The 27,550-nt window shown below is 36.5% G+C and overlaps 1 protein-coding gene across 4 annotated transcripts in view; it reads right to left on the reverse strand.

Moving 5' to 3' along the window:
* Nucleotides 1–457: 457 nt before the first annotated feature.
* dclk1a (doublecortin-like kinase 1a) overlaps nt 458–27,550 on the reverse strand; it is a 68,966-nt gene continuing 41,873 nt past the window's right edge. Inside the window, exons 1-13 of one of the 4 annotated variants that reach the window (XM_056239611.1) lie at nt 23,046–23,196; nt 21,751–21,845; nt 13,851–13,935; nt 12,808–12,983; nt 12,579–12,698; nt 10,210–10,356; nt 8,483–8,616; nt 8,236–8,313; nt 7,811–7,907; nt 3,123–3,203; nt 2,877–2,990; nt 2,607–2,680; nt 458–1,184 (exon numbers count right to left, since the gene is read on the reverse strand). In XM_056239611.1, the coding sequence (XP_056095586.1) occupies nt 1,127–1,184; nt 2,607–2,680; nt 2,877–2,990; nt 3,123–3,203; nt 7,811–7,907; nt 8,236–8,313; nt 8,483–8,616; nt 10,210–10,356; nt 12,579–12,698; nt 12,808–12,983; nt 13,851–13,935; nt 21,751–21,845; nt 23,046–23,181 (1,395 nt within the window). In that variant the 5' untranslated portion in view covers nt 23,182–23,196 and the 3' untranslated portion in view covers nt 458–1,126. Of the gene's footprint in view, nt 1,185–2,606; nt 2,681–2,876; nt 2,991–3,122; nt 3,204–7,810; nt 7,908–8,235; nt 8,314–8,482; nt 8,617–10,209; nt 10,357–12,578; nt 12,699–12,807; nt 12,984–13,850; nt 13,936–20,693; nt 21,246–21,750; nt 21,846–23,045; nt 23,197–27,550 lie in introns of those variants that run through there. The other 3 variants (XM_056239610.1, XM_056239613.1, XM_056239612.1) reach the window with 3 other exon arrangements.

A 27,550-nucleotide genomic window follows, 5' to 3' on the forward strand; every position in this document is an offset into this window, starting at 1 on the left:
ATTTTTTAATAAGATAATGTCTCAAATTATAATGTAAGAGCCACTCTGTATTCCATGCACTAATGAAAGAATACAATAACACCGTAAGCAGGGCTATGAGTTACTAGAACACCTCTTACAGCACTTCAGGAACACTCGACCCTAATCTGACCTCCTGACTCATTACACAGCACCACTGAATAAATGTCCTCCATTAATGAAATGGAATTAATCAGAACGAACCGGCATTTGTATTTCCAAGAGCTGACCCTGTATCGGAATGTTGCTTATGTCTTTCCCACAATGCATTTGTGCTTATGTTCCATATACTTAAAAACTGCAAAAATGGTTAAATGTGACTTACATTGTCTAGATAAGATAAAGAAATATATTGTCAATATCAAAATAATTGAAATTATATTATTTACACTGATTACAAAACAAGGTCCCCATCTCACGTATGAACAAGTGCTGTGCGTCAAGTACTGTAACCACTAAGGGAAGGAAGTCCAGGTATCGGCAATTCAAATCCTTTTCAGTCTGCTTCGAAAGGTTTTTGGGAACACGGGATACTAATTACCAGGAATGCCAATAGCTAATCAGTTACATTGTCCTTACAGTTTCCTTCTGGACCAATAAAAACATCACATTTCTAAGGTGCTTCAACAGAAAAAGAGGACATTATTTAACTTGAATAAAAAAGAATATGTTTTCAATATGTATAAATAAATGAAAAGGTTATTATAATGACCATAAATAAACAAGAAACCCTTCTTGACGGTCATCATGTTCCCTGCACCTTTATGTGATCAGATTACAAAATGGTTCAGTTCAGTTCATCGGTCCACTCGGCCGCGTTCCGAATCCTCATAAACCCTTCTCCTCTTTTAGTGCCCTTCCACTCGCTCTCTTTCCTTTCAACGCTAGAAAGGGGAGAAGAGGGAGCGAACAGTCTCCGTGGAGCAGGCGGAAAAGTCTTCAGACTCGGGCGTGGTGGAGGAGGTGGTGGTGGTGTTGGTGGTGGCGGTGCTGGGAGAGGGACATGGACTGGGGGACGTGGGGTCGAGGTGCAGACCGGGGCACAGACGAGGCGTAAAGGCTGGGATGTGGAGGCTACAGGTCGGCTGGGTGGTCCAGGGAGCTGCGCTCACATTCGGGTGGCGTCCTCGTCTGAGAATCTGCCTCTCCTTATCAAGAGCGGTGGTCTGATGGAGGAAATGGGGAACTTTAGTCTTAATTACAACAGATTTTGCCATGTCGTTCTAATTGTGCATTATGTCCGTCAGTTAAAACACTTACCCCCGGTTTCACAGACAAGGTTTAAGCTAGTCCCAGACTAAAATGCATGTTTCAAACTTGCACTGACATGTCAGAAAACATGTCAGTGCCGTTGTTTTGTCTAAATATGAACACCAGTAATGTGTTTTTTTTTCCCCAGGCACGTTTATAAAACTTACTTAAATGTCCTAATTGAACTAAGACTTAATATAAGTCCTGTCTGTGAAACCAGGCCTAAAGATCTTAGACAGAATGTCTAAACTCAAAGACAGTGGATGGTTGTCAAAGCTTGGACATTCTGTTTGGACATTATGTCTGTAGACATTATATATACATTGGAATAATATGAGGGTGAAAAAATCTTTAAAAAAAATTTGGGGGGGGTGAACTATCCCTTTAATTATTTTTTATTTTTTATTATTATTAAAAAATATATATTAATAATGTACAAATTAAATGTAAATACACTGTTGTTCAAAAGGCTGGTGTCAGTAAGACTGTTTAAATGTTTTTGAAAAAGGTATTTTATGCTCACCATGGCTGCATTTATTTAATTAAAATACAGTAATATTGTGAAATATTATTACAATTTAAAAGAACTGTTTTGATATATTTAAAAAAATTATTTATTCTGAAAAAGCTGATTTTTCAGCAGCCATTACTCGCCTTCAGTGTCACATGATTCTTCAGAAATCATTTTATTATGCTGATTTACTGCTACAAAATTCGAATTGCCTTGATTGAAACATTGTCCCCTTATTATGTCTGACCCTTTGTATGAGGAATATCAACTTTTGCCATCAAATAGAAGACTAGCATATGCTAGAATGAACAGATTACTGAAATATTTTGTTCATCAATTTTTGAAAGAGATTCCAACAATAAAGTAAAATTGAAATTTGCATCCTTGCTAAATATAAAAATATTAATTTCAAAAAAAACCTTATTGACCCTAAACTTGTGAACAGTAGAGTACATTTAATATTAATACATACATGTCATAAATATATTAAAAGTGAATTTCTACTAACAAAATAAACATTGTGGGCAACAGCGGGACTGGTTGCTGAGTACATATTTTTCTGCACAAGGTTGAAGATCATGAGAAGCTGGTTAGAAGCAGGACAGTGACACAAGCAGCACACTCGGGTGAAGAGCACATAAAAATGTCAATTGCCATGATGTTGAAGCAAATCATGCACATTCTGAACTGAGAACGTTCACACACATGGGCTGAATGACTGTAGATGGCCAGAGCGCAGCAGCCATCTTTGATCATGACACGAGCAGGATTCACTGGGGTTCAACAAGACAGGGGCTGGCGTGCTACAGCGGACACATGGCGTTACCTTATCCAAAACATGCCCGGGTTCTGATAGAAATCCAACGACCCTGATCTCTGGATGGAAAAGTCATGGTCGAGCTAAGCGAAGAAAAATCAGTGGAGCTCAGATAACATTATAGACACACTCAAATCATCAGCTGTAGTCTATTTCAACTGTTAGTAAAGTACATCATTTGTAAGCTAATAGTGTTTGAATTTTTTGCCTCGGCTGTCCATCACACATTGTGTCTTGTCTTTAATGTTTATTCTGCGTCTGGTGTGAGTGTGTTCTTACCGTCATGACAGACACTCCTGGGGTGTTGTTGCTGGCCTTGGGCCCAGTGTTAAAGTGCTTCTTGATCTTTCCTGCCACTGACAGCTGGTGCTCGTTCTCTGACAGACCGTCATTCTGAAACAGCCATTGATCCGATCAGTTACTGTAGTTATTAAACAAGAGGACTACATGTGTTAAGACTGTGTCTGTTAAAAGTTTATCAATAAAGGTTCATACATACAGATGAGTTTAATCTGAATTACTCACAGTGACCCAGGGGTGTTCCAGCACCTGCAGCGCTGTGTATCTCTGATCCACTTCCACCTGCAGCATCGACACGATCAGCTCCTGAGGACACGGATGGGACACAGAGTTACTGCCAAACCCCCAATGCCAACAAATACATATTGATGTCCAATTTGAGACTCATGACCTTCAATTGGTGAACACAAAGACCACATTAAACAAGTTATTATTACAATTATTAATAACTAGTGCAATGCCATTGCAAAATCAGTTTTTGTGTGTTTTTAGTAATTGTTGGTTTGGTATGTTTGAGTTGCTGAATAGCATAGGCTACTATTACACAGTATATTAATACTATTACACGTAATAATTTTTTTTAAAGAATCGCTACTTTTTTCAAAAAGAATAATGTAACAGAATAATAATGTAACAAATGTAAAATAATAATAATGTAACAAATGTATAATAACAAAATAATAATGTAACAAATGTATAATAACAAAATAATAATGTAACAAATGTATAATAATAATAATGTACTAAATGTATAATAACACTGTAATAAATGTATAATTACATTGTAATAAACGTATAATTACATTGTAATAAATGTATAAGAAGACTGTAACAAATGTATAATTACATTTTTTACACTACCTTTTTCAAAAGAATCGCTACTTTCAAAAATCGCAATTTTTTCCAAAAGAATCGCTATTTTTTTCAAAAAGAATAATGTAACAAAATAATAATGTAACAAATGTATAATAATAATGTAACAAATGTATAATAACACTAATAAATGTATAATTACATTGTAATAAATGTATAATAACACTGTAATATATATTGTAATTAACGTATAATTACATTGTAATAAATGTATAAGACTGTAACAAATGTATAATTAAATTTTTTACACTACTTTTTCCAAAAAGAATCGCTACTTTTTCCAAAAAGAATCGCTACTTTTTCCAAAAAGTATCGCTACTTTTTCAAAAAAGAATCGCTACTTTTTAAAACAGAAACGCTACTTTAAAAGAATCGTTACTTTTTCAAAAAAGAATCGTTACTTTTTCAAAAAAGAATCGCTACTTTTTCAAAAAAGAATCGCTACTTTTTACAAATAGAATCGCTACTTTTTTCAAAAAGAGTAATGTAAGAAAATATTAATGTAACAAATGTATAATAATAATGTAAGAAATGTATAACACTGTAATAAATGTATAATTACATTGTAATAAACGTAGTTACATTGTAATAAACGTATAATAACACTATAATGTATAATTACATTGTAATAAATGTATAATTACATTGTAATAAATGTATAATAACACTGTAATAAATATATAATAACACTGTAATGTATAATTACATTGTAATAAATGTATAATAACACTGTAATAAATGTATAGTTACATTGTAATAAACGTAGTTACATTGTAATAAACGTATAATAACACTATAATGTATAATTACATTGTAATAAATGTATAATTACATTGTAATAAATGTATAATAACACTGTAATAAATATATAATAACACTGTAATGTATAATTACATTGTAATAAATGTATAATAACACTGTAATAAATGTATAATTACATTGTAATAAATGTATAACAACACTGTAATAAGCGTATAATTACATTGTAATAAATGTATAAGACAGTAAAAAAATTATAATTACATTTTTTACACAACTTTTTTCAAAAAGAATCGCTACTTTTTCAAAAAGAATCACTACTTTTTCAAAAAAGAATCGCTACTTTTTCAAAAAGAATCGCTACCTTTCCCAAAAGAATCGCAACTTTTTCAAAAAAGAATCGCTACTTTTTCAAAAAGAATCGCAACTTTTTCCAAATAGAATCGCTACTTTTTACAAAAAGAATAATGTAACAAAATAATAATCTAACAAATGTATAATAACACTGTAATAAATGTATAGTTACATTGTAATAAACGTATAATAACACTATAATGTATAATTACATTGTAATGTATAATAACACTGTAATAAATGTATAATTACATTGTAATAAATGTATAATAACACTGTAATGTATAATTACATTGTAATAAATGTATAATAATTACATTGTAATAAAATGTATAATTACATTGTAATAAATGTATAATTACATTGTAATAAATGTATAACAACACTGTAATAAGTGTATAATTACATTGTAATAAATGTATAACAACACTGTAATAAGCGTATAATTACATTGTAATAAATGTATAAGACTGTAACAAATGTATAATTACATTTTTTACACTACTTTTTAAAAAAAGAATTGCTACTTTTTCAAAAAGAATCGCTACTTTTTTCAAAAAGAATAATGTAACAAAATAATGTAACAAATGTATAATAATAATAATAATAATAATGTAACAAATGTATAATAACACTGTAATAAATGTATAATTACATTTTAATAAACATATAATAAAACTGTAATGTATAATTACATTGTAATAAATGTATAATTACATTGTAATGAATGTATAACAACACTGTAATAAATGTATAAGTACATTGGCCCTCATTTATCATTCTTGCGTAGAAACGGGCGTATATGTTGGCGTAAGATTATGCTTACACTCCTCTCACCGCCTGATTTATGAAGCTGTGCGTACCTTTGAAATCCAGGTGTACGCAATGCCTGCCCTTGATAAATCCCGCGGCTGAAAACGATCGTCATTAGAATAACACGCCCCTATATATTCAAGTCTCCGCTTCCCCCACGCCCTCATTTTACGCCATGGACACACGGAAGACGGCAAAGAAGAGAAACTTCTCTGACGTGGAGCCGAAATGACCTATCACAATGCAATATTTTACAGCACGTCTTTTGAATTAGCATTCAATTTCGAATCACGTTACATGTATGGGGTGTACAATAGTGATGATGATGATGATGATGTGATGTGGAGTACCATTCATTCACATTAATAATTGCATGACAATTTGTAATATTATTCTTAGTATTATTAGTATGCTTTGTATTATTAATGACGCTTATTGTTATTTAGAAGAAGAATGTCATTATTATTATTTGTATTATTATTATTATTTAAAAGAAGAAGAATGTTTTTTTTATTATTTTGTCAGTCTGAATTATTTTTTGGTCATTGAAAGCCTTTCGTTACCGAACTCAGTCCGTGCGCACCTGCCGGGCCTAACCATGAAACGTCAGGGTAAAGCGCACAGGCTCGCAACTGAAGGAATACATATGCTTATAAATCAAATGCTTTGGTAAAGTCACACAAATTAAACATTGAAGTCCATGTTGCACAAAAATAAACACTGAAGTTTATAATTACTGTTGTTGTTGTTGTTGGTCATATATCAATATATCATATCTTTTAGTTATGTCAGTTTGAGCAGTTGATCAGTTAGTTTGTCAGTGCGTTTTGTGGTGTTAGGAATTGTTTTTCTGCGCATTTCCGCACTAACTCAAAACGTGCGTACACCACCTCCTGAGCTGGCGTAGGATTTGAGCGTGCCGTACGCCAACGTTCATATTGATAAATCTCAAAGTCACCGTGGGTTTGGGTGTACGCCAGGTGTACGCTGGAAATTTGGTGTACGCACTTTTGATAAATGAGGGCCATTGTGATGTATAATAACAACCTTGAAAAGAATCGCTACATTTCTCGAAAAGAATCGATACTTTTTTTACTTCAGAAGTAAACAGTGTAACGTTAGCTGACTTAATGTTTAGCTGACAGAAAGTTTATTTTTAAACCACAATTTTTAAACCCCAACCCTCTCTAATGTCAGAATGTTTATTTTTACTTCAATGTGTGCTTCTTTTACAGATATATTTAACGATATCTATTGCATTTATAATCCAAACAATGTCAAACTCGGCACTGCACTTACTCGTGCCCGCAGCAAGACACCTGTCAAGTTTGAAATCCATCGGACAAACGGTCCTGTAATTTATAGATAGATAATAATATGTGGGATTTTTAAAACATTTTGTTTATCACATTATTTTGCTTTAAAAAGCTCATATATTATTTATTATCATATTATTTTGCTTTTTGTTATTATCATATTATTTTACTTTTCAAAAACCCACATATTATTTGTTATCATATTATTTTGCTTTTAAAAACACCCACATATTACTTATCATATTATTTTGCTTTTAAAAAGTCCACATATTACTTATTATCATATTATTTTAGTTTTAAAAATACCCACATATTATTTATTATCATATTATTTTGCTCTTAAAAATTCCCACATATTATCATATTATTTTGCTCTTATAATACCCACATATTACCATATTATTTTATTATTTTGCTTTTAAAAATACCCACATATTATTAATCATATTATTTTGCTTTTTAAAAAAATATTTTCATATCAAATTATGTTGCTTTTAAAAAACCCACATATTATTTATTATCATATTATTTTGCTTTTACAAAGCCCACATATTTATTATCATATTATTTTGCTTTTAAAAAGCCCACATATTATTTATTAACATATTAATTTGCTTCCAACAAGCCCATATATTATTTATTATCATATTATTTTACTTAAAAACACATATTATTTATCCTATTATTTAGCTTTTTTTTTTTAATGTAGCTTTAAAAAAACAATATTATTTATTGAAATGTTATTTGCCTTTTGAAAAATCCACTAATAATGATTTATTCCAAACAAACTCCACTTACTTTGGCTGAGTCGGATACATTGTCCCAGTACGGGAGAGGGAATTCTAACTGTCCCAGCAGTATCTGGTCAAACAGAGCTTCTTGATCATCAGTGCTCCTGAAATAGGGAATGCGACTTCAAATATACATCAACAGGGGGAGCTCGATGCATTTGGTTCATGGATAGTACCACAGATAACCACAGGGAGGCGCAATACCATCTTACATAACCTTACAGCTTTGATTACATTACTCAAAGTGCACTACATACCACCAAGAATGTATTTAACAATGAATCTTTGACATCTACTGATAAATTCACCGTTTTGATGGCAATTACAGGATTTTTTTTAAACAACTTCGAAAAACATAAAAACATTAAAAATATAAAAAATTATAATCTCACATAAACCTAAGCCACATTTTCTCATACACACTGAACTTACCCACGAAATGGAGGAAAGCCACAGAGGAGAATATATGTGATGACTCCAGCGGCCCAGATGTCTACCTTAAGGCCATACCTACAAACAGAGTCTTGTTTTAGTTTTATTGCTCTATACTTAATACTTTTCAGCTTTATAATTCTAAATAATATGATCATAACAATCACAACAGTATGCATCACACGAGTCCATGAAAATATCACACATTCAATGACCCAGATTTGTGCAAACATGCTAAAATATTCACCCGGTCTCTGCGATAATCTCTGGTGCTACATATGTGGGTGTTCCACAGACAGTGTACAGGGGTCCGTCTACCACGGTGGCCAAGCCAAAGTCTCCCAGCTTCAGCGATTTGCTTCCGTCTTGATGCTCGTACACCTGTGAATCAAAGCGAAGAACGATATTAGAGCTGGGAGCAAAATCAACCTAGATCCTTCAAAGCAATCTTTGAGAATGACATATCCGGCTCTCAAAAATCCCAAGGTGAGCAAATGTGCAGATCAGTGTCAAAAATATGCACCCGCTCGCTTCAAATAAACAGATATTTGTGCATGTAATGTCTTTAACCTAAATTCCACTGATGCTAAAAAGGAGCTGAATCCATTGAGCATCCTAAGATTGGCTGTCTTTGTGTTTGTTGTTATATAATATGTAAAGTGATGCATTATGAAAAAACCTCATTCTGCATTGCTAGGTGCATTTACATGTATGCTTCCAGCCACAAGCGATTACCTTCGACACACTGAGACTGAGTGAGCGCATATGTGAGCCAGTGCACGGCTCTTTCTAGCTCACTGGAGTGCATTTGAGGAACAGAGGGTCTTATTTACTGCTACCAGATCACATTTCATTTGTAAGATCCACAGCATTTATAGACAAATTCCAGAGCTCATAAACAGGGCTTAAGGCAAGACACTAATGGTGTTTTAATGCACAGGTCCATTTAGAGATGTTGGCATATTTTGCCTCCATAACTTGTCTTCTTTCTGACCAGTGAAAAAAAAAAAAAAAATACACATTTAAAATTTGATTTTATTACACTCACTATCTATTTGTCCACTCCAAAAATATTACCATTCTCCAATCTATATTCTGAAGGTTTTTACAAGGGGGTTTGTTCATATATACATTCACCTGATTTATATAATATTTTATTCCTAAAAACATTAAGATATTTCTCTGGCTGTTGACAGTATTTTCTGATTTTTTTGGAGTGATAAAAAGAGATGTTCGAAATCTCCACTGTAACTCTACCTTTAACTTAATATGCCAACAAAAACAGAGGAATTTTGAGCCTTGCTTTATCTAAAGTTCAGATTTATGTTCTGGACATTTATGCAAATTAGTGCTTTTTTTTTTTTTAGATAATGCTTCATTTAAATATTTATTCATAACATTTCAGAAAACTTGTAATATAAAACAATTGTTTTAAATGTACTTGAAGTATGGTGGTATCTATTTGTTAAAAGTTTAACCCTATTCACCTGTATCTTGCCTTAAACAACGCTTCCCTCTTAAATCAGTAGAGGAAGTGGGTGCGTATCAGCCATTGATTCATGAATGAGGTCTGGTAAAAGGTTGGTACGAGAGCAGCCTTGGAGAACAGTACAGTCTGTGAACTGTCAAAGTGTGAGTCACATCTCAGTTCTTCCGCTGCAGAAGTGATATCACACGTATGCAGTCAGTCAGTAGGTGGCTGGTCTAGACTCAGTCAAAGAGCTCGCAGCAATCATCACTCTTTCTCCAAACACACTTATATAGTTCCAGCCCACAAGACCTATGAGTTTCATCCGTTCTTTCCTCTACACAACACGTACACAGGAACACACGTTTGTGGAGGCTGGTGATCTTTAGGATGTGACAACAACAGCGCTTGAGAGTTAGACATGAGATATTTTCTCGGGATGTCACTCTCAGAAGTATGTTTTGGAAGGGAAGGATGGATGGAAGGATGGCGTTTTGAAATCTTACCAAAAGGTTCTCTGGCTTGATGTCCCTGTGGACGATGTTAAGGCTGTGTAAGTATTTGATAGCATTGGCTAGGTTGTACAGCATGCCACTGGCGTCCCGCTCAGTGTATCTGTTGGCGGAGGTGATGGCATCAAAAAGATCTCCTCCCTAAAAATAAGAACAAAGAACATAGTAAGAAATTGAACAGTTGTCTTCACTGTAGTAAATATGCATTGATTCGTATTAATGCTACTGAAGTTATTCATCCAAGAGAAGTGAGTATTTTTATTTTTGTAATTTGTTTAATACCGGTATTTATGGCTTAGACCACAGCAGGTATCCCAGACAGCAACATAATGTCGGCCCAGATCCAGCCCACATCCGGCACACTTGTATTCCACACGGTCCAGATGTGGGCTGGATCTGGGCTGACACTATTGCTGTCTGGGATATTAGGCTGCTGTCACGTTAATACCTAATGCACAGATACAACGCACATCCGATTTCTTTCCCAACTCTTTACGTTAACTGACTGTGTCTATGTGAATAATCGGCAAGACAACCATTTTGACATATTTTTGTGTCTATTTGATGTTTAAGTGCAATATGCCGCGAAATAATTGAATTTGGGATTGCATGATGTATGAAAGTGGCTTTCTCTGAGCGCGCTTGTGTCAATCATAGCGAGTACATCACTTAAAAAAATACTAGTTTTTAGCTTGAGCTCCGCGTTTTCAGAAAGCATGTGCGAGACACTGCAAAAGACACAAAAGTCATAGACGTCTGTCTTGTTCGTTTTAAATAGAAAAACAATGGAAAATCTGCAAAAATGCGTTCTGTGCAAACGACCCCTAAATAATTTTAACATCAAGCACTTCTTGCTCTTTATTTTCTCCTTCAAGCATTAGTGGTGCAACGGATCATCATTGATCCGTGATCCGTTCGGATCAATATCTTCGGTTCGGCACACACGTGATCCGCGGATTGATTTATGAAAAAAAAAAAATGTAGGTGTGTGTGTGTGTGCGCGCGCGTGCGTGTGTCCTAAGCATGTTTAGTCCACACACATCTCCACAGCGTGGTCATGGCGATAGGAGGACGTGAGCTTGAACGCCCCGCGTCATTTAAATCCCCATATATGGGAGCATTTTGGCTTCCCTGTCAAATATAATGATGAAGGAAAGAGGTTAGTGGATAAAACCGTGACGGTGTGTGTAGTAGGGTGGCCATACGTCCGGATTTTGGCCGGACAGTCCGGAGCTGCGCTGAATTGACCTAAAAAAATTAACTTATAAAAATCCCGCATATCGATAGCGGCTCCCTGATGCCAGCAAATTAGTTAAAATCTCCCGGAATCTAGAGCGCGCGTGCGAGACGGAACATACTGCGCGCATAAACATACGACGCGAACGGCAGAGAGGGAGAGAGCGAGAGACCTTGTTGCGTGTGTGCGCATGTAAGACAGAGAGCATCCTGATTGGCCTGTTTCGGTAACTCAACCAGTCAACCCCCCTAATATCTCTAAAAAATACGATATTATGCCTTGTGCACTTTAAGTTGATTTTATATATTTTAATTTAATAATTTAAAAGTGTTAATAAGACAAATAAACATAAGTTTAGTCTTTTTGTCTTTTTTGCTGATCCGAAAAATGATCCGATCCGTGACTCTGATCCGAGAAACAATCCGAACCGTGAGTTTTTTGATCCGTTGCACCCCTATCAAGCATGTTTCTTTATCCCTTTAAACGCCGATTAACACCAAGAACGATAAATATGATAAGTTTTAATAATCATTCTAATTCGAGAATAGAGAAGTCCACATGTAGTGGCAGAAAATGTTACTTCAGCGCACACTTATAATAAACAGAACAGAGATTATAGCCATCATTTTTGTGAATGAGCTGTAAGCATAGATAGCCTATGTTTACAATATACACAATATAGCAAAATCTCTGTGGATGGACCCTTTATATTGTATTCACGATGTATATCATCATTCTGCCCAGCCCTAGTCTGAGGAATCTTTCACATCTACAGCTAGGTTTGGGAATGGAACGGTTTAAAAACAAAGTGGTATTTCCACATACAGAAAATGATCTACGTCACAAGAGTTTTCCTTGAGGTCAAGGAGTTTATACACAACAGGCAGAAAGTTCATGGTGGCCTGGTTTGCCGTTCGCATGGCAGAAATCCCCTCAAAGAGTCGAGTTAAGTGGAGCAGCAGCTTAAAATAACGCTCAGTTCAACTCAGGCAGCACAACTGCACAGGGTGTCCATTACACGGACCATCAAGAGCTAAAATTCATCCGGATCACCGCAAGACATGTAGAACAAACAAAACAAAAATTAGTTTTCACCTCAGGTGCATGAAAATACTATAGTACACACCTTTACAAGCTCCATGACCAGATAGAGTTCACTGTAAGTGTCCATTTCCTCAATCAGCAGCACAATGTTTGGATGTTTCACTCTTCTTAGGATAGCCACCTCATTCTGGATCATATGCTCCTGTGCAGGAGAAAAATTCAGAATAAACATATATTGTATAAATCATCATAAAAAATAGAAATATAAGCATTTTATTGACAATATCATAATGATATCTTTCACATCTCACCTTCCCTCTGCATTTGCCTTTGTTGATGATCTTCAGAGCGTACGCCCTGCTAGTCGAGTGCTCCACACATTCATGGACCACCGCAAAATTCCCGTCTCCGATCATTCGTCCGACTTTGTACCGATCTGAAATGGAGCTTGGGACTGTGGGTATCGGCGTCTCCTCCAAGGGCTCGGCTGCAGACGGTAAGGAAGAAAATTAGAGCAAGACTGAGTGGGCCTCATTCAGAATCTGTTTTGATGACTGAAATCTCTGTAGGCAGTGGAAGCATTTGATTCCCGACCAACATTCCTAGTCTGAGAATCTCTTTGAATACAGCTCAAAAAACAAGACGATAAACATGTATTTGGTTCACACCTCATGTGTCTTTCATTAGTGTGTTACAGTCGGCTAACACTGTGTACATTGAAGCGGAAATGATTGTATAATGAACACCTATGCAAAGCCTTCAAATGTTGACCTTCATTGCAGACAAACACTGAGCAACTATAAAGCTTTCATTAGTAAAGGGCCTTCTCATTAATAAATTCATCAACCTGCCATATCTGCATAAGATCACAGTTCTTGAACAGCATAAATCTACTGTAGACCTTGATCTCTTTGAAAGGAAGTCTGAATACATTTATATTTCATGGATGCTTAACAGTCACTCCAAACCTAGAGATGCTATTGTTAACTAAAGCTGAAACTATACAAAAAATCGTTTATTGCTAAAGCTGAAATAAAATGATTTATTTATTTAGTTAGTAGCCAAGGCAAAATTAAAAATATTTGTTTATATTTTTAGTTTATATTTTTTTAGATTGAAGTCCTAACATTCCAAAACTAAAACTGAAATAAAAATAATTTAAAGCTAAATAGAAATATATATATATATTTTAAACTATGGTAAATAATAAAAATGACAAAAGCACACGTCAAAATGACTCAAATTTAAACGACAAAATATAAAAATATAATTACAAATTAAAAAAATACTATAGTAGTATATAAATAATACTAAAATAATACTGTCTAAAAACCAGCTTCGCTTGATCTCTTACCATCGCTCACAGAACCTTCCTCCTCATCCATACTGCAGACTTTGGTAGAGGCCAGAGACACAGAGGAACCGCTGTGCTGGGATCCCTGTGAGGAAGAGAACATCCAATTAAACCAGAAACCACTAGCATGCACGATATTGTTATGGTGGGCACTTCAAAATGAATAATTATTTATTACGAATTATTCCGATTTTTAGAATTTAACAACCGTTAAAATGCACAACACCGCTGTATGCGCGAGCAGTCTGATGTATACAAGCCCAGCAAGCATGAGCAGCATGGCGGAATGAATGAAGATTAGGCCTACGTGCTGAATCAAAATGCACATTCACTCTCTGACATTAGATAGCCCTGATCGAACAGCAGAAATGCAGTCGTTACCCCGGTAACCCCATAAACAAAGCAGCAGCGCTACTTTCTGTTTCTGAACAGTATTTAAAAGTTTCAAACAGCCATTCAGATGTTTGTATTTGCAGTGGTGTTCATCATTCACATCACCAAATAATTAAAGACTAGGCTATTTAATTTCAAACTTAAACAATTTTATATTTTTATTTATATTTAATAATACATTATTAAAATCAAAAGTTTTAGCTGTATTATTTAATGGACCTAAATGATCTAACAATGATCAAATGTATTTGTTGGTAACACTTTATTTTACACCGTTATTGTTACACGCGGTTCCTTTAGTAATAACTATAAATTATGCATAATTACATGCAACTAACCCTGAACCAAACCAAACCAAACCCTAATCCTAACCCTATAGTAAGTATATAGTTACTTAATAATGCTCAGTATTTAAATGTATAATTACAGTGTAACAAATATATCTTAAAATAAAGTGTAATCATTTTTAACTAAGGTTAACAAATAATAATAACTAACAAATATAGCTATTGCTCATTGTTAATGTTAGTTAATGTATTAACTGACATTAACTAATGAGACCTTATTGTAAAGTGATATCTATTGTTCTGTATAAGTCTTTTGCACTTGAATCTGTTTGAAACATTTGTTTACTTTAAACATTTTGTGTATAGCTTTATTGTATTTGTTCCGAGTTATTTTTGTTATAAGAAAAAAGTTATTAAAACTGTTATAGTATGACAACATTTTTTTGCAACTTTTTACAATAGAGGGAATGCATTAACGTCACTTCCCGGCCGGAACACGCCCCCCTCAGCGGGACTGAGTGGCAGAAGAGCTGCTGCGTGACTGGAGTTAATAGGGGAAACTGCGTTAACGCGAGTAAAACAAACTATTATCAGTTTAAACTAAAAGTTGGACTCGATATAGTGTTCCTTACAACTTATCAAAGATCCAGTGATCCATGGATATTGACATGCAGCCAGGAATCGTGTTTCCTGACATTTATATGTGCCTGATTTCGACGCCGGGGAAATAAATGAAGACAATTTGCCTGTAAACGTTTTATATAAATACAATATAGATAGGTCTAAATCCGAGTGATCACTTACATTAATGTTATACTGTATATCATCATATCGTACAGCCCTAAAACTTGTATAGTTTTTTGTCAGTGTTTATTTAAAAACATCCAATTATGCAGAATATAGTCTGGTCTGTAGCTTTTTGCAGTCTGTAAAAATATACAGTACCTCAGATTTCTGGTCAAATCTAGTTGTACAGTCAATCGCAAAGCTCTTTCCCGTTTTAGATGTGTTATGTGTGATTTTCACGGCATTCACGCCGCTCAGTCTTTTTGCCACTTGTGGGCGTGACCGCATTTACTCCGGCCGACGGTGACGTCATGCGCATACCCTCTATATCGTGATAATGCGGTATACCGTGGTAAAAGCTTCAGCAATTATCGCAACATGAAAATTTGATGCCGTCACATGGCCACCAGCAGTATATGGTCTGTGTGTGTGTGTGAGAGAGAGAGAGAGAGAGAGAGAGAGAGAGAGAGAGAGAGAGAGAGAGAGAGAGAGAGAGAGAGAGAGAGAGAGAGAGAGAGAGAGAGAGAGAGAGAGAGAGAGAGAGAGAGAGAGAGAGAGAGAGAGAACAATAACTCCAAAAAAAACACCTAACTTTAAAAATACTGAAAAGGATAAACCGCTCCCTGGGTATTTCGCTCACTTTCTACCTGTGCTGGATATCCTAAAGCTGCCGCATGTGCTATTCCCGTCAGGACGGTCGGCACGCTCGGGACACAATCCTCTCATTCTCACTTTTAAACACAGCAGCAAACAGTTAGCACATCAGTGTTTCTTTGCTAGTTTCCATGGAAGCACAAGTGTGAGCGGAGTTACTGGCTGTGCTGTAAATTGGTTTTCGCTCCCGGTTGCCGCCAGTCAGGGTGCAGGGACCCTTTCAAGTCCGCGCGGAGAGTAATTGGAAGTATGTCTCCGGGAGCACCGCGCTTTCCTGGCTGTTGGGCGAACTCAAATGGATTTGATTGGACGGTTGCGGCGTGCGACTGCGGCCCCGGTCGCACCTCAGGGACGGCGGCGGTGTATTGCTGCTAATGGCGAGAACGAAGCGCAAATATGCCGAGACGAAACAGTGGATGGGTCAGGGAGGGTCAGCACTCCTACAGTACACACACTGCTTGATAATGTCAGTTTGAGTGGATGCATATGAGACGGGCGAGGCTGGGCTGTTTATCAGAAAGTGTCATCAGAAAGAGCTTGACTCGAGAGAGTGAGTGTGTGTGCGCGCGCGTGTTTCCGCATCCTTTTTCTATTTCATTCAGATCACAGTTTGTCCTGGCGCTGTCAAAACTCTTGTTACCATGGAAACTGTTGGAGTGTACTAATAATATTTTCCCTCTGCGAGACAGGAAGCAGCCAGAGACTAGCCCATATAAGGCATCTTCCTGTTTCCTGGCTGAATGCTAGGTCAAATCAGACTTTCACAGAATTTCTCTGGAGCAAAACCAAACAAAATAAACCTTTTTTGTGTGTGTATTTGCCTCTCATTTAATTTAATGATCTGAATCCACTGATCAATATTACGTTATGTTAAATCAATGTGCATAAGCAAATGTAAGTAGGCCTACTCGGTTGTATAATCTGTTATTCAGCATATGTGCAATTATGATGCTCATAACACAAATTTACCTCAATGATCCCTAATTTAGTGTTGCAGTAACGCTATCAGACCATTCTTTATAAGTGAAACAATTAACAGGCTCAGTATCAATAACAATGACGCATTATTACATTTATGGTCACTCTTGACATTTTGCTGCAGACTAATTACATAATGGCTTGAACGGCTGATTTAATGTCTGAGATGATTTTGTTTCGTGGAGATGGTGATGCAATAGGGAAATTTAATCCAATGTTTTCATCAGGATCGCTGCTACTCATTCCCTCTCTCTGGAGTCTCTGAGGTTTTGCTTCTTAGCTGCAACTCTATTAAGACCAAAGTGAGAAAATCTCACAAGAGTCCCTTCAAGACATTTGGTAACTACACCTGTAATCTAACTAACTCTGTGACCGACTGCATTCATTTGTTTTTTAAACGCAGGACCATCATTAAAGCGATTGTGCAGTACAAAAGTAAAATTGGTTTGGGATCCGCAAAGTCTGGGATAAATAAAATGTGATTAAAGCAACTCTGAGCCAAACTGTCCCAAATAAACAGAAGAGGACCGAAATGATTTTGTAAAGAACTCGTACTAGATAAAGAGACTCACTGTTTAATGTATTTAGCATCTTCAATCATACGTACATGATGGAATGGTTTCATGGCATGCTTTATGGATAAAAAAAATTAAGTCTAGATAACACATTAAAAACAATGACCAGAAAATGACATGCCTTATACACATAAAAAAAACTCTAAGAATTAGATTACGATACAAAACTAATAGAAAAACAAAGATAACTGCTTGATTGACAATAAAGCAAAGATATACAGGACATTTTAACTGAGCAGAGTCAAAAACAATAAGGTACAACAAACAGAAAAAAACTATGAGAACCAATGGAACACAAGAGGACAGAAAACTACAGCACAGACAGAGAAAAAGAACTGGTCATATTTACATGGTATCAGACAGAAAACAAGGTGTCTATTTTCTGAAATTAATATGAAGTCACCAGTTAAAGGAATGGCTCACTCAAAAATGAAAACACTTGACTTGAGATATCAATGTTTATGGAATGAATGAAAACACATGCACACTTACACACACAATGTAATTTAAACATCAAAAATGAAAAATAAATAAATAAAATAAATACAGGTGTGAAAACACCAAAGGAAAATGTGAGGAGCATGCAACCCAACAGACAGATTGAGGAACATCATCATTACATAGAGATGATGAAGAATGTGTTTTTATGAAAATTTGAATTGAATTGGCCACGCCCACAGGATGTGGAACTGCAATGACGAGAACAGGAATACTTTATCCATCACAACAACAAAATGGGAAAGAAGGAATTCTGCATCCTGTTTGCGACCTCAAATCTGAACAGATGCGTTCTCAATTCAATCCTGAACAGCACTCAACTCTGATAGAGACAGGTGTGATTTTGAGAATGATGCTGAGCTTGATGGCCTCACTTTTCATGTTACGCAACAGAAAACACACAGCCTACCTAGTTAACCAACCAACAAAATGTCCATTTAATCTCACAGCTATGATACAAATGAAATTGTAACCTCATTTATCTCGATTAAACCTTGTTTACCCAGACTGAGATGGATTAGTACACGTTGAAAGGGTTCGTTGCTGTTTTAGATGTGTTTTGACATTGATTAAAAATATATTTGTCGCCATAGCATCAAATGCGCATGTGTTCCATATTCTTCCCCAGAGAAACTGAGGGTACATGGAAAAAAGAGAGACGAAGAAGGGGATATGCCTAAGGATACAGAGGCCACACACACACACACATACAGTATATATTCCCAGTATATATCCTCCACTCTGTGTGCCTCATTTCTGAAAGTGGGTCATGCGTTGAATGCAATCACACAGCCCAGGCTTGAGCGGTAAAGCCAATTAATAATAAATCAGTAGTAATGATCAGTGTTTAAATCATTCAAGTGGAAGCAGTAAGGTCATTTAAAACTGTAGCATAAGCAATCAGAGAAGTTTATAATGGGTAATCTTTGGATTTTCAGGAGAATGGATTGCTAGCGGAGAACTGCTGTAATTACACACATTAGCAATGTATTTGCGTACACTGCAAACTAATTGACTAACCAAACCACAAAGCAGCAATAACAACATTCGGAGACTCATATAAATTCATAAGCCAGATAAAGAAGTGTCTGCTTCTTCTGAGCCTTTTAGGAGAGAACATTCAGTTCTTTTGCATTTGTATCATATTTATGTAAATGTTTTTTCTCCCTCCTTCATTCACAAAACTCCACTGGGGGGTTTTCAAAGCCTGACCCACTTATGCAGGAGATGGTTGTAAAGATGCTGAGATGCGTCTCTGCTTTGGGCAGATCTGACTGTCCCAAATTCTCATTCTGCAACAGCAATGAGCTGAGAGCAAAGCCATCTGACAGAATCAAACCGCAGAGAGATCATCCAACTTCGAGAGCTCAGGCTGCGGTGCAAGATAAGTGAAAAGTATGAAGAGAATGTGAGAGTCTTTCCTAGCGGGTGGAGGGCGAACACAAAGTGCTCAGAGTCGCTGTCTCTCTGCCGGCACGTCGACTCAATCACTAAATCATTAAAAGTCAGACTCTTCCACAAGAGGAAGTTTAGCCAATCCTAATGCAATCTGGAACAATTTCGAATATAAAAAGTTGAACATATCTGTACTTGCTCTTAAAGGTGCAGCCAATAATTTGCTTATTTATGTCGGTGAGGATGCAATGTCATGCATTTCAGGAAAGAAATAAGCACATGCTGCACATTTAATGTAAATAATTCGTTTTTCTATGAGACACCATCAGAACCTTTTTTAAGGTCAGAGTAAAGCTCCAGTTTGATCGTGGCTACTGGCTAACAGTTTCTGATTAATCTATATACTGGGTCAATATCAGCATGTGAATTCACTGGCTCTACACAGAACTTTAACTGCCTGCAGCTGGATATGAAGTGACCCAAAAGCTCAACATACTGTAGTGAACATTTGGATGCTGTAGTGCATCTTAGTCATGGAGAGCGAAGGAGGAGGAGTAGACAGACACTCAGGAAGAATAGAAGACAGAGAGACTCTTAAGAGAGAGACAGTCAGAGTAATCACTAGTGTTTAAGGCTCATGTTATTACCTGAGAGAAACTCAGGACTGGAAAGGAGAAGTTTCTACTGCATTAAACCTCTTTGCATTAGTCTATGAAACGCACTTGCACAAACTCTTCCCACTCACACACAAAACGGCCTCTGAAACCCAATGGTAATGTGTTTCTTGGTGAAAAAAATGAACTGGTGAGTTGCATGTTCCTTCAACAGCATGTATTATGCAATTTCTCTTTCTCCACCATACAGTCCCAATCAGGGTCCAAAACTCGCACTCGCCAAGCACCAAATGTGAGTAAAATTGGTTTTGGTCAGTAAATAAAACATTATTCGCCAATTGACAGGTAATATTATTAGAAAACGCAGTATTTTACATGATTTGAAACAAATTGTCGTAACTAGTTATATTCTCACTAATGTAAGTGATCCGACCGATTCAATCAATTAAAAACTTGTACTTGAGTGAAAAATGCAGGAAACATGTTTTTTTTCTGCAGAACTTCATGTGGTGACACTTATCAGAGAAATTTCTCACATTAAAAAAAATGAAAATATTAAATTAAAAACAAAATCACACATTTATTTTTTATAGGTGCCACTCTATCCAAAGATGATTTGTTTAGGGATGCGAATGTGGGAAAGTATATCATTTCGCTTGTCAAACTGCTAGGGGAAAAAATGCTAAAAACCTAAATACAATATACTTTTTAAATAGAAATCATGAAAAATACAGCTTTGTGGCGGGTAAGAAATATTGGTATTAGGGGGAAATTGCTAAAAACCTCAATTAAATATATTTTTAAATAGAAATCATGAAAAATACAGCTTCATGGCAGGTAAGAAATATTGAATCGCTCGCATCACTTACATCAGTGAGAATATGACTATAGTTCATACAATTTGTTTCAAATCATGTAATATACTGCGGTGTTAGTGGTATTAATGGTCAATTTTCTCAAATACTCGCCATTGGCAGACAATGGCAAAAGTTAATTTTGGATCCTGGACTTGATGATTCCTGCTCTCCTACAAGCAGAAGTCATTCTCCATGGATGATTCTAGTGGACTTTCACACTCAAAGTCCAGTAAAGACAGAAATAGCACATAAAATCTCCAAAAGTGGTGGCCCAGATTAAGGATTGACTGGATCTTAGCACCACTTTGAAGAAGTGGGGAAGTTAAGCTGTGCTGTCAATGAGGGCCTTGTCCATTTCCTGAGAACATAGAAGGAGCGTGTTATATAGTGCCCGGGATGGTGGCGGATGGCAAAAGGATGTTCTATCTAAGTGGAGAAGGATCTGTGGCTGGTTGCATAAACTGCTTAGACTACAAGTTAGTCATCTAATTTTTTCTTCAAGACTGGTCATAACTTTTTTAAGTCAGTTACATAAAAAGGTAAATTGGTTTCATTTGAATTTGAAAAGTAAGACTGGTTAGCCGTAATAAACTGCTACTGTATGTTTATAGTTCTTAAGACACAGTTTTAAGTTAGTGGCTATGTTTATGCAACTGGCCCCTAAACACTCAAATCACGCCATATACTGGGTAAAAACTTTATAAAGGACACGATTTAACACAGTAGAATTGGGTTTAGATGATAGATGATATCAAATCCATGAGATGGAAAGCAGAAGATCTGAGGATCATCTTTATGAGCTAATGTAAAAACATGGTGTGTGTGTGTGTATTATGGTGATTGAAGAGGGAATATTGTCTTACCTTGCGTTTCTTCAAGCTCCCCGGGCTGGTGGGAGACGGACTTGGTGACTTTGCAGAATGGGGTGTGGACAGCTGACTGGCTGGGGTCCCATTCACTACAAGGGGAAAGAGGAAAATGCTTGAGTTCACAAAAAAAAAAAAGAAGAAAAAAAAGTTTGTGAATGAAGCTCAGCAAATATTCCAAGCGCCCCAGGAGGCTGCCAGCGCTCTTATATTCAAAAAGTGAGATCTTAAAAAGCCTGTCTGTGAGTAAGAAGAGAAGAAATCACCCACACAGCTGCTCCTGCTTCCCACATTCGCATCCCTAAACAAATCATCTTTGGATAGAGTGCCACACACCCAGTGGCACAAATCCTTACACACTCACATCTTCCAAGGCCCATCAGTCATGGTATGACTGCACGACAGGCCACTGAGAAGATCCAAACTCTCAGTCAACACCAAGCTGCTTCATATTCACAGGCCACTGCCTCTATTTGCTGACACAGATTAGGAAGCATCCCTTGCCAGTTTAACAATCTTGTTACAATGTCACCAGGACATAAAAACATCCTTTGTCAAAACAGTGATTTATACAGACCATCAAAATTGAAATGGGTAGCAAAAATAAATATATATTTTTAAATGCAACATATTCTTTCTTATTCACTTTTAAATTTGAATAAAAGCAGAAGCTATGAGCGTATGGATAAATGGAAAAGGTCAAAGCTTAGTGAAGGTATAACAGAAATAAACCAATGTATTTGCATGCAATGAATTTTTAAATACATAAAAATGATAAAATATTAATCATGAACTAGGCCAAACTAATTATGTCAGGTGCTACTGTCAAAAATGTGTAATTTAATATTTATTAACACCATATAAAACATACACATATATGCTTCCAATGTTACTTGCTGTTCAAATGCTGAAAATGACAAGAGGGTTGACATAAACATTCAAAATTCTCATTCATTTACAGTCCAGTGATAAATTGTAGATTTCCAAACTATTTTATTTATAGCAGACAAATAGCTATGGGAATAGCCTATCATATCAAGTTTGAGAGACATAGCGTAAAAACAAACTCGGTTAAAACGTTTAAATAAAATGTGCATCAACACTATACTCGGCCGCCCCTATAGACTAATTCAATCAGAAATCAATAACATACTGATTCACATGTTTACATTTCAAATAAGAATCATTCTGGCTCTGGCATCAAACCCAGCTGAATAAACATCACTTTCAATCGCCGTCATGAAAAGTAAAAGCCAGTTTCCGCAAAAGAGCACTGAATCCGCCTCTCCTACCTTCGTATTGCAGCATCTTGAGACACAGTGCTATTCCAGGTGGCAGAAAGCAGCAGCACTCGCTGAGCGCGGATTCCAATGAATGGAGCAGCGGAGAGCAGAGCGGAGTACAGCGCGTGAGCCGCTGATCGCTCATTGGCTCGCAGCCTGCTTGCGTGGCTGTGACGCGCGCCTGAGCCAGTGCAGTACGGTAAGTGGGAGGCGCGCGGGCTGAGGTAATGGTGGAAACGCGCCGAATCTTCTCATCGACAGACCTTTAATGGCACTCGAACCACGGCCAGATACAAACATAAACACTACCGTATTTTAACATGAAATAGTAATTTCTTAGGTCTCGCTCATTATGTGTAGTGAAAACAATGTCAAATGACCAAATCACTTTAATGAACTTACTTAAAATGTGGCGTTATTTAATTGGTTAATAGTAGCCTATTTGATCTCAGGTATTTAGCCTATTCATTTTTGTATTATTTGTTTTCAGGCATTTATATGATTATTTAGCTATTGATTCATTTATTTCGTTTTTGAATAACACAAGGTGGCAAGTGAATATTAAGATGTTTTAAAAAGCTTCTTTATAAAAGCACTTTGTCAACATGACCCTTTGTGATCTATGTGGTGTTTACAGGAACGACACAAAGATCAATTATAGCTTGTTAGATGTCAATACTTTCAGCGTTCAGGCTATTATTATTGAAAGTGATTAGTTCTAAATGGCTTCCTGCCAAAAACAAAAATACTGAACTGAATAGTTTTTTTAATGGACAAAGTTCTCTTTGAAATGCATGCATACAGATTTTGCTGTACTTGTGAGGTTAAAATTTTGGCAATTTTCCTTATAAATATGGTGAAATATGTCCAAAATAAACTTGTGAAGACATTTTAAGAGGTCTGTCACTATTTAAAAGGCTCAAAAACATTCAAATCATATTTTTCCTTTGAATATCAAAAGATTTGTATGAAGGCCAAATTTTCACCTCAATATAAATACCACTTCATCTGTCTTCACTAATATGTAAAACTAATGTGTGTGTGTGTGTGTGTGTGCGTGTGTGTGTGTGTGTGTGTGTGTGTGTGTGTGTGTGTGTGTGTGTGTGTGTGTGTGTGTGTGTGTGTCAGACTGGGTGGAAGAAGTACACTCATTAGCACAATCTGTGGTGCTTCATTAATTTGATGCGAATTAATGATGCATCACTGTTTCATTTTCGGGTTAGTTCTCCAACACGTTCTCAAAGTTCCCTGTCAGAAATGGAAACAAGCTGTCCCACCCCCTGAGACAAGGGTTTCCAAATATCCTTAAAACCCTTTAAGGGGGGGGGGGGGGTATTGAAGGTATTGAAGACTGGACTGGATTGGGGACCAAGTATCAGTTTAAGAATAACTGATTCTGATAAATGTTCCTCATTTTATCACACCATGAATAATAATGAATGTTTTCGTTGTGAGCGTAAGGTTTGACAGCTCAAATGTACATCCATTTTCATGACTGAAAGTAATCAAATATCCCGTTCATAACCCAACCTGAGGTCGAATCTATTCCCCCCTTCCAGCACTCCCCCATAAATACACAAACATAAACGATGGACCTAGGATGTTACAGCATTGCAGGAGACTGCTGGGAGAATGCCCATAGTTTATGTATGGGATATGAGTCCAGCAGGGTTTATAATACAAATATAAATTTAGACACTGAAAAGAGAGAAATGACTCTGAGTTTGCTCTTGTGTAACATGCTCAGCTGTGGGAGGATGGATCCAGTGATGTGACCTCTCTCCTCTCTCTTTCACTCTCTCTCTCTCTGCTGTTTACTTCTCTCTTTTTCACACCAGGTGCAGTTTGATCCCCTGTTTGCATCTGACCCTTTGTCCATAATTCAAAGCGAGGATATGATCCAAAGGGGACCGTAAAAGAGTGTCCTCCCCTGACATACCCCTGACCTGATCTAACACTCCCACTACAGCTCAACAGAAATAACTTCTGTCTGAATATGAAATGACTTACGATCTGTCACAGAAGACATGATTATGTTTTAGGGCTTTTAATTGATTACAACTTTTTTATTAAATTCATCACACAAATATGAGCAGAGAAAAGCCTGAAGGGCAGTTCAAAAGACATTACATAATTGGCGCAGATGAGTAAATCTTTGAATGGACATTACAAAAAAAGTGGCTTTAGAAATCAATATGAGACGTTCAAAAAATGAGAAATGATAGTGGAAATATAAAAAAATAAAGTAAAGTATTTACATGGCATAAGAACGAACATATTATAAGTTTACACACAAATTATGCAATACACTATATATAAACACACTACTGCATTATTAAAGTATACAGAGCATCCAGATAGTGGTTCTGTCTGTCTTCTGCGGCGCTCTGCTCTGAGTACATTCACGAAAGCGCATCTGTCTCACAGTGGATATCATTTTTAATGAAATTTCTATTTATGGTGCATCTATGTGATATGCACAACAGGCTTTCAGAGAGGAGCAAGACAAAGTGGACCAGGATACAGTAATATCAGTTCCTATGCAATAAGGGCTATGAAAAAAAATTATTCCATCACCAACATACAAACAAACATGACTTTTCATACGCTTTTATTGCAGACAAACAGTGATGCAGACAGATAGCTGATAATTAGTTTTATGTTACAGTCAATATTATACATTCGTATAGACTTTTTCTTTTCAAATAGCATTCCCATTGTAGACTCCAATAATTGACATGATTCTAGTGAAATTACAACATATATAGATAACAAAAAGATAGATAACAGGGTTTAGGGTTTCTTATCTGTTTCCTCATCTGTTGGATAATTTGAAAAAAAATTATGCAAATATCGGCCAATTTATTTGATATATTGTGCATCTCTATAATTAATATAAAAGTCAAAACAACATTCACAAATCATTGTACTTTCGTAAGGAAATATATTTTTGAGCAAAACAGGGAGACTTGGACTCAAAGACTTGAGACTTGAATTGGACTCAAAGACTTGAGACTTGACTTGGACTCAAAGACTTGACTTGAACTCAAAGACTTGAGACTTGACTTGGATTCAAAGACTTGAGACTTGACTTGGACTCAAAGACTTGAGACTTGACTTGGACTCAAAGACTTGAGACTTGACTTGGATTTGTACCCCAAAGACTTGAGACTTGACTTGGACTTGTACCCCAAAGACGTGAGACTTGACTTGGATCTGGACCTCAAAGACTTAAGACTTGAATTGGACTCAATGACTTGAGACTTGACTTGGACTTGTACCCCAAAGACTTTAGACTTGACTTGGACTCAAAGACTTGAGACTTGACTTGTACCGTAACCCCAAAGACTTGATACTTGACTTGGACTCAAAGACTTGAGACTTGACTTGGACTTGTACCCCAATAACTTGAGACTTGACTTGGACTCAAAGACTTGAGACTTGACTTGGACTTGTACCCCAATAACTTGAGACTTGACTTGGACTCAAAGACTTGAGACTTGACTTGGACTTGTACCCCAATAACTTGAGACTTGACTTGGACTCAAAGACTTGAGACTTGACTTGGACTTGTACCCCAATAACTTGAGACTTGACTTGGACTCAAAGACTTGAGACTTGACTTGGACTAAAATACTTGAGACTTGACTTGTACCCCAAAGACTTGAGACTTGACTTGGACCTGGACCTCAAAGACTTGAGACTTGACTTGGACTTGTACCCCAAAGACTTTAGACTTGACTTGGACTCAAAGACTTGAGACTTGACTTGGATTTGTACCCCAAAGACTTGAGACTTGATTTGGACCTGGACCTCAAAGACTTGAGACTTGATTTGGACTAAAATACTTGAGACTTGACTTGGACTCAAAGACTTGACTTGGACTTGTACCCCAAAGATTTGAGACTTGACTTGGACCTGGACCTCAAAGACTTGAGACTTGAATTGGACTCAATGACATGAGACTTGACTTGGACTTGTACCCCAAAGACTTGAGACTTGACTTGGACCTGTGCCCGGTTGCATAAAGCACCTTAAGTTTTTCCCTTAAGTATGATACTTAAGGGGCGATTTACCCTTACCTAAGAGAATAACTTAAGGGTGTTGCATATAATCTCTTAAACGGTTCTCTTAGGTAAGGGAAACATTTAAGTGTTTCACGACAGCGATCCTGGATTCACGTTATAAAAGTCTGTTGTTGCCATAGATACGCAAAACACTAACATGTCGGAATATCACGTGTCAGTCCAGTGACGCTATCACGCAACACCGCGTTAGCTCCGAACGTGGCGGCAGTTTGTGTTGTTCACCGTCTCATGCTTTGGCATTTGTTTAGGTTTTGTGAATGCACTTCTGGCTCTGTGTCTCGAAATACAGCTGAGTATATTTCCATAGCATACCTGTTTTCTTCTGTCATGATTCCTTTTAAAACACAGAATCAGCTCGTTCTCCTGTGAATTTTTTGTCGGCCACACACTCTCCGTGCGCGCACTGACTTAACGTTGTGATAGTTT

The sequence above is a fragment of the Rhinichthys klamathensis genome, unplaced genomic scaffold (genome assembly GCF_029890125.1).
Source record: "Rhinichthys klamathensis goyatoka isolate OS25496 unplaced genomic scaffold, OSU_Roscu_1.1 h1tg000569l_1, whole genome shotgun sequence".
In the NCBI taxonomy this organism is placed as follows: Eukaryota; Metazoa; Chordata; class Actinopteri; order Cypriniformes; family Leuciscidae; genus Rhinichthys; species Rhinichthys klamathensis.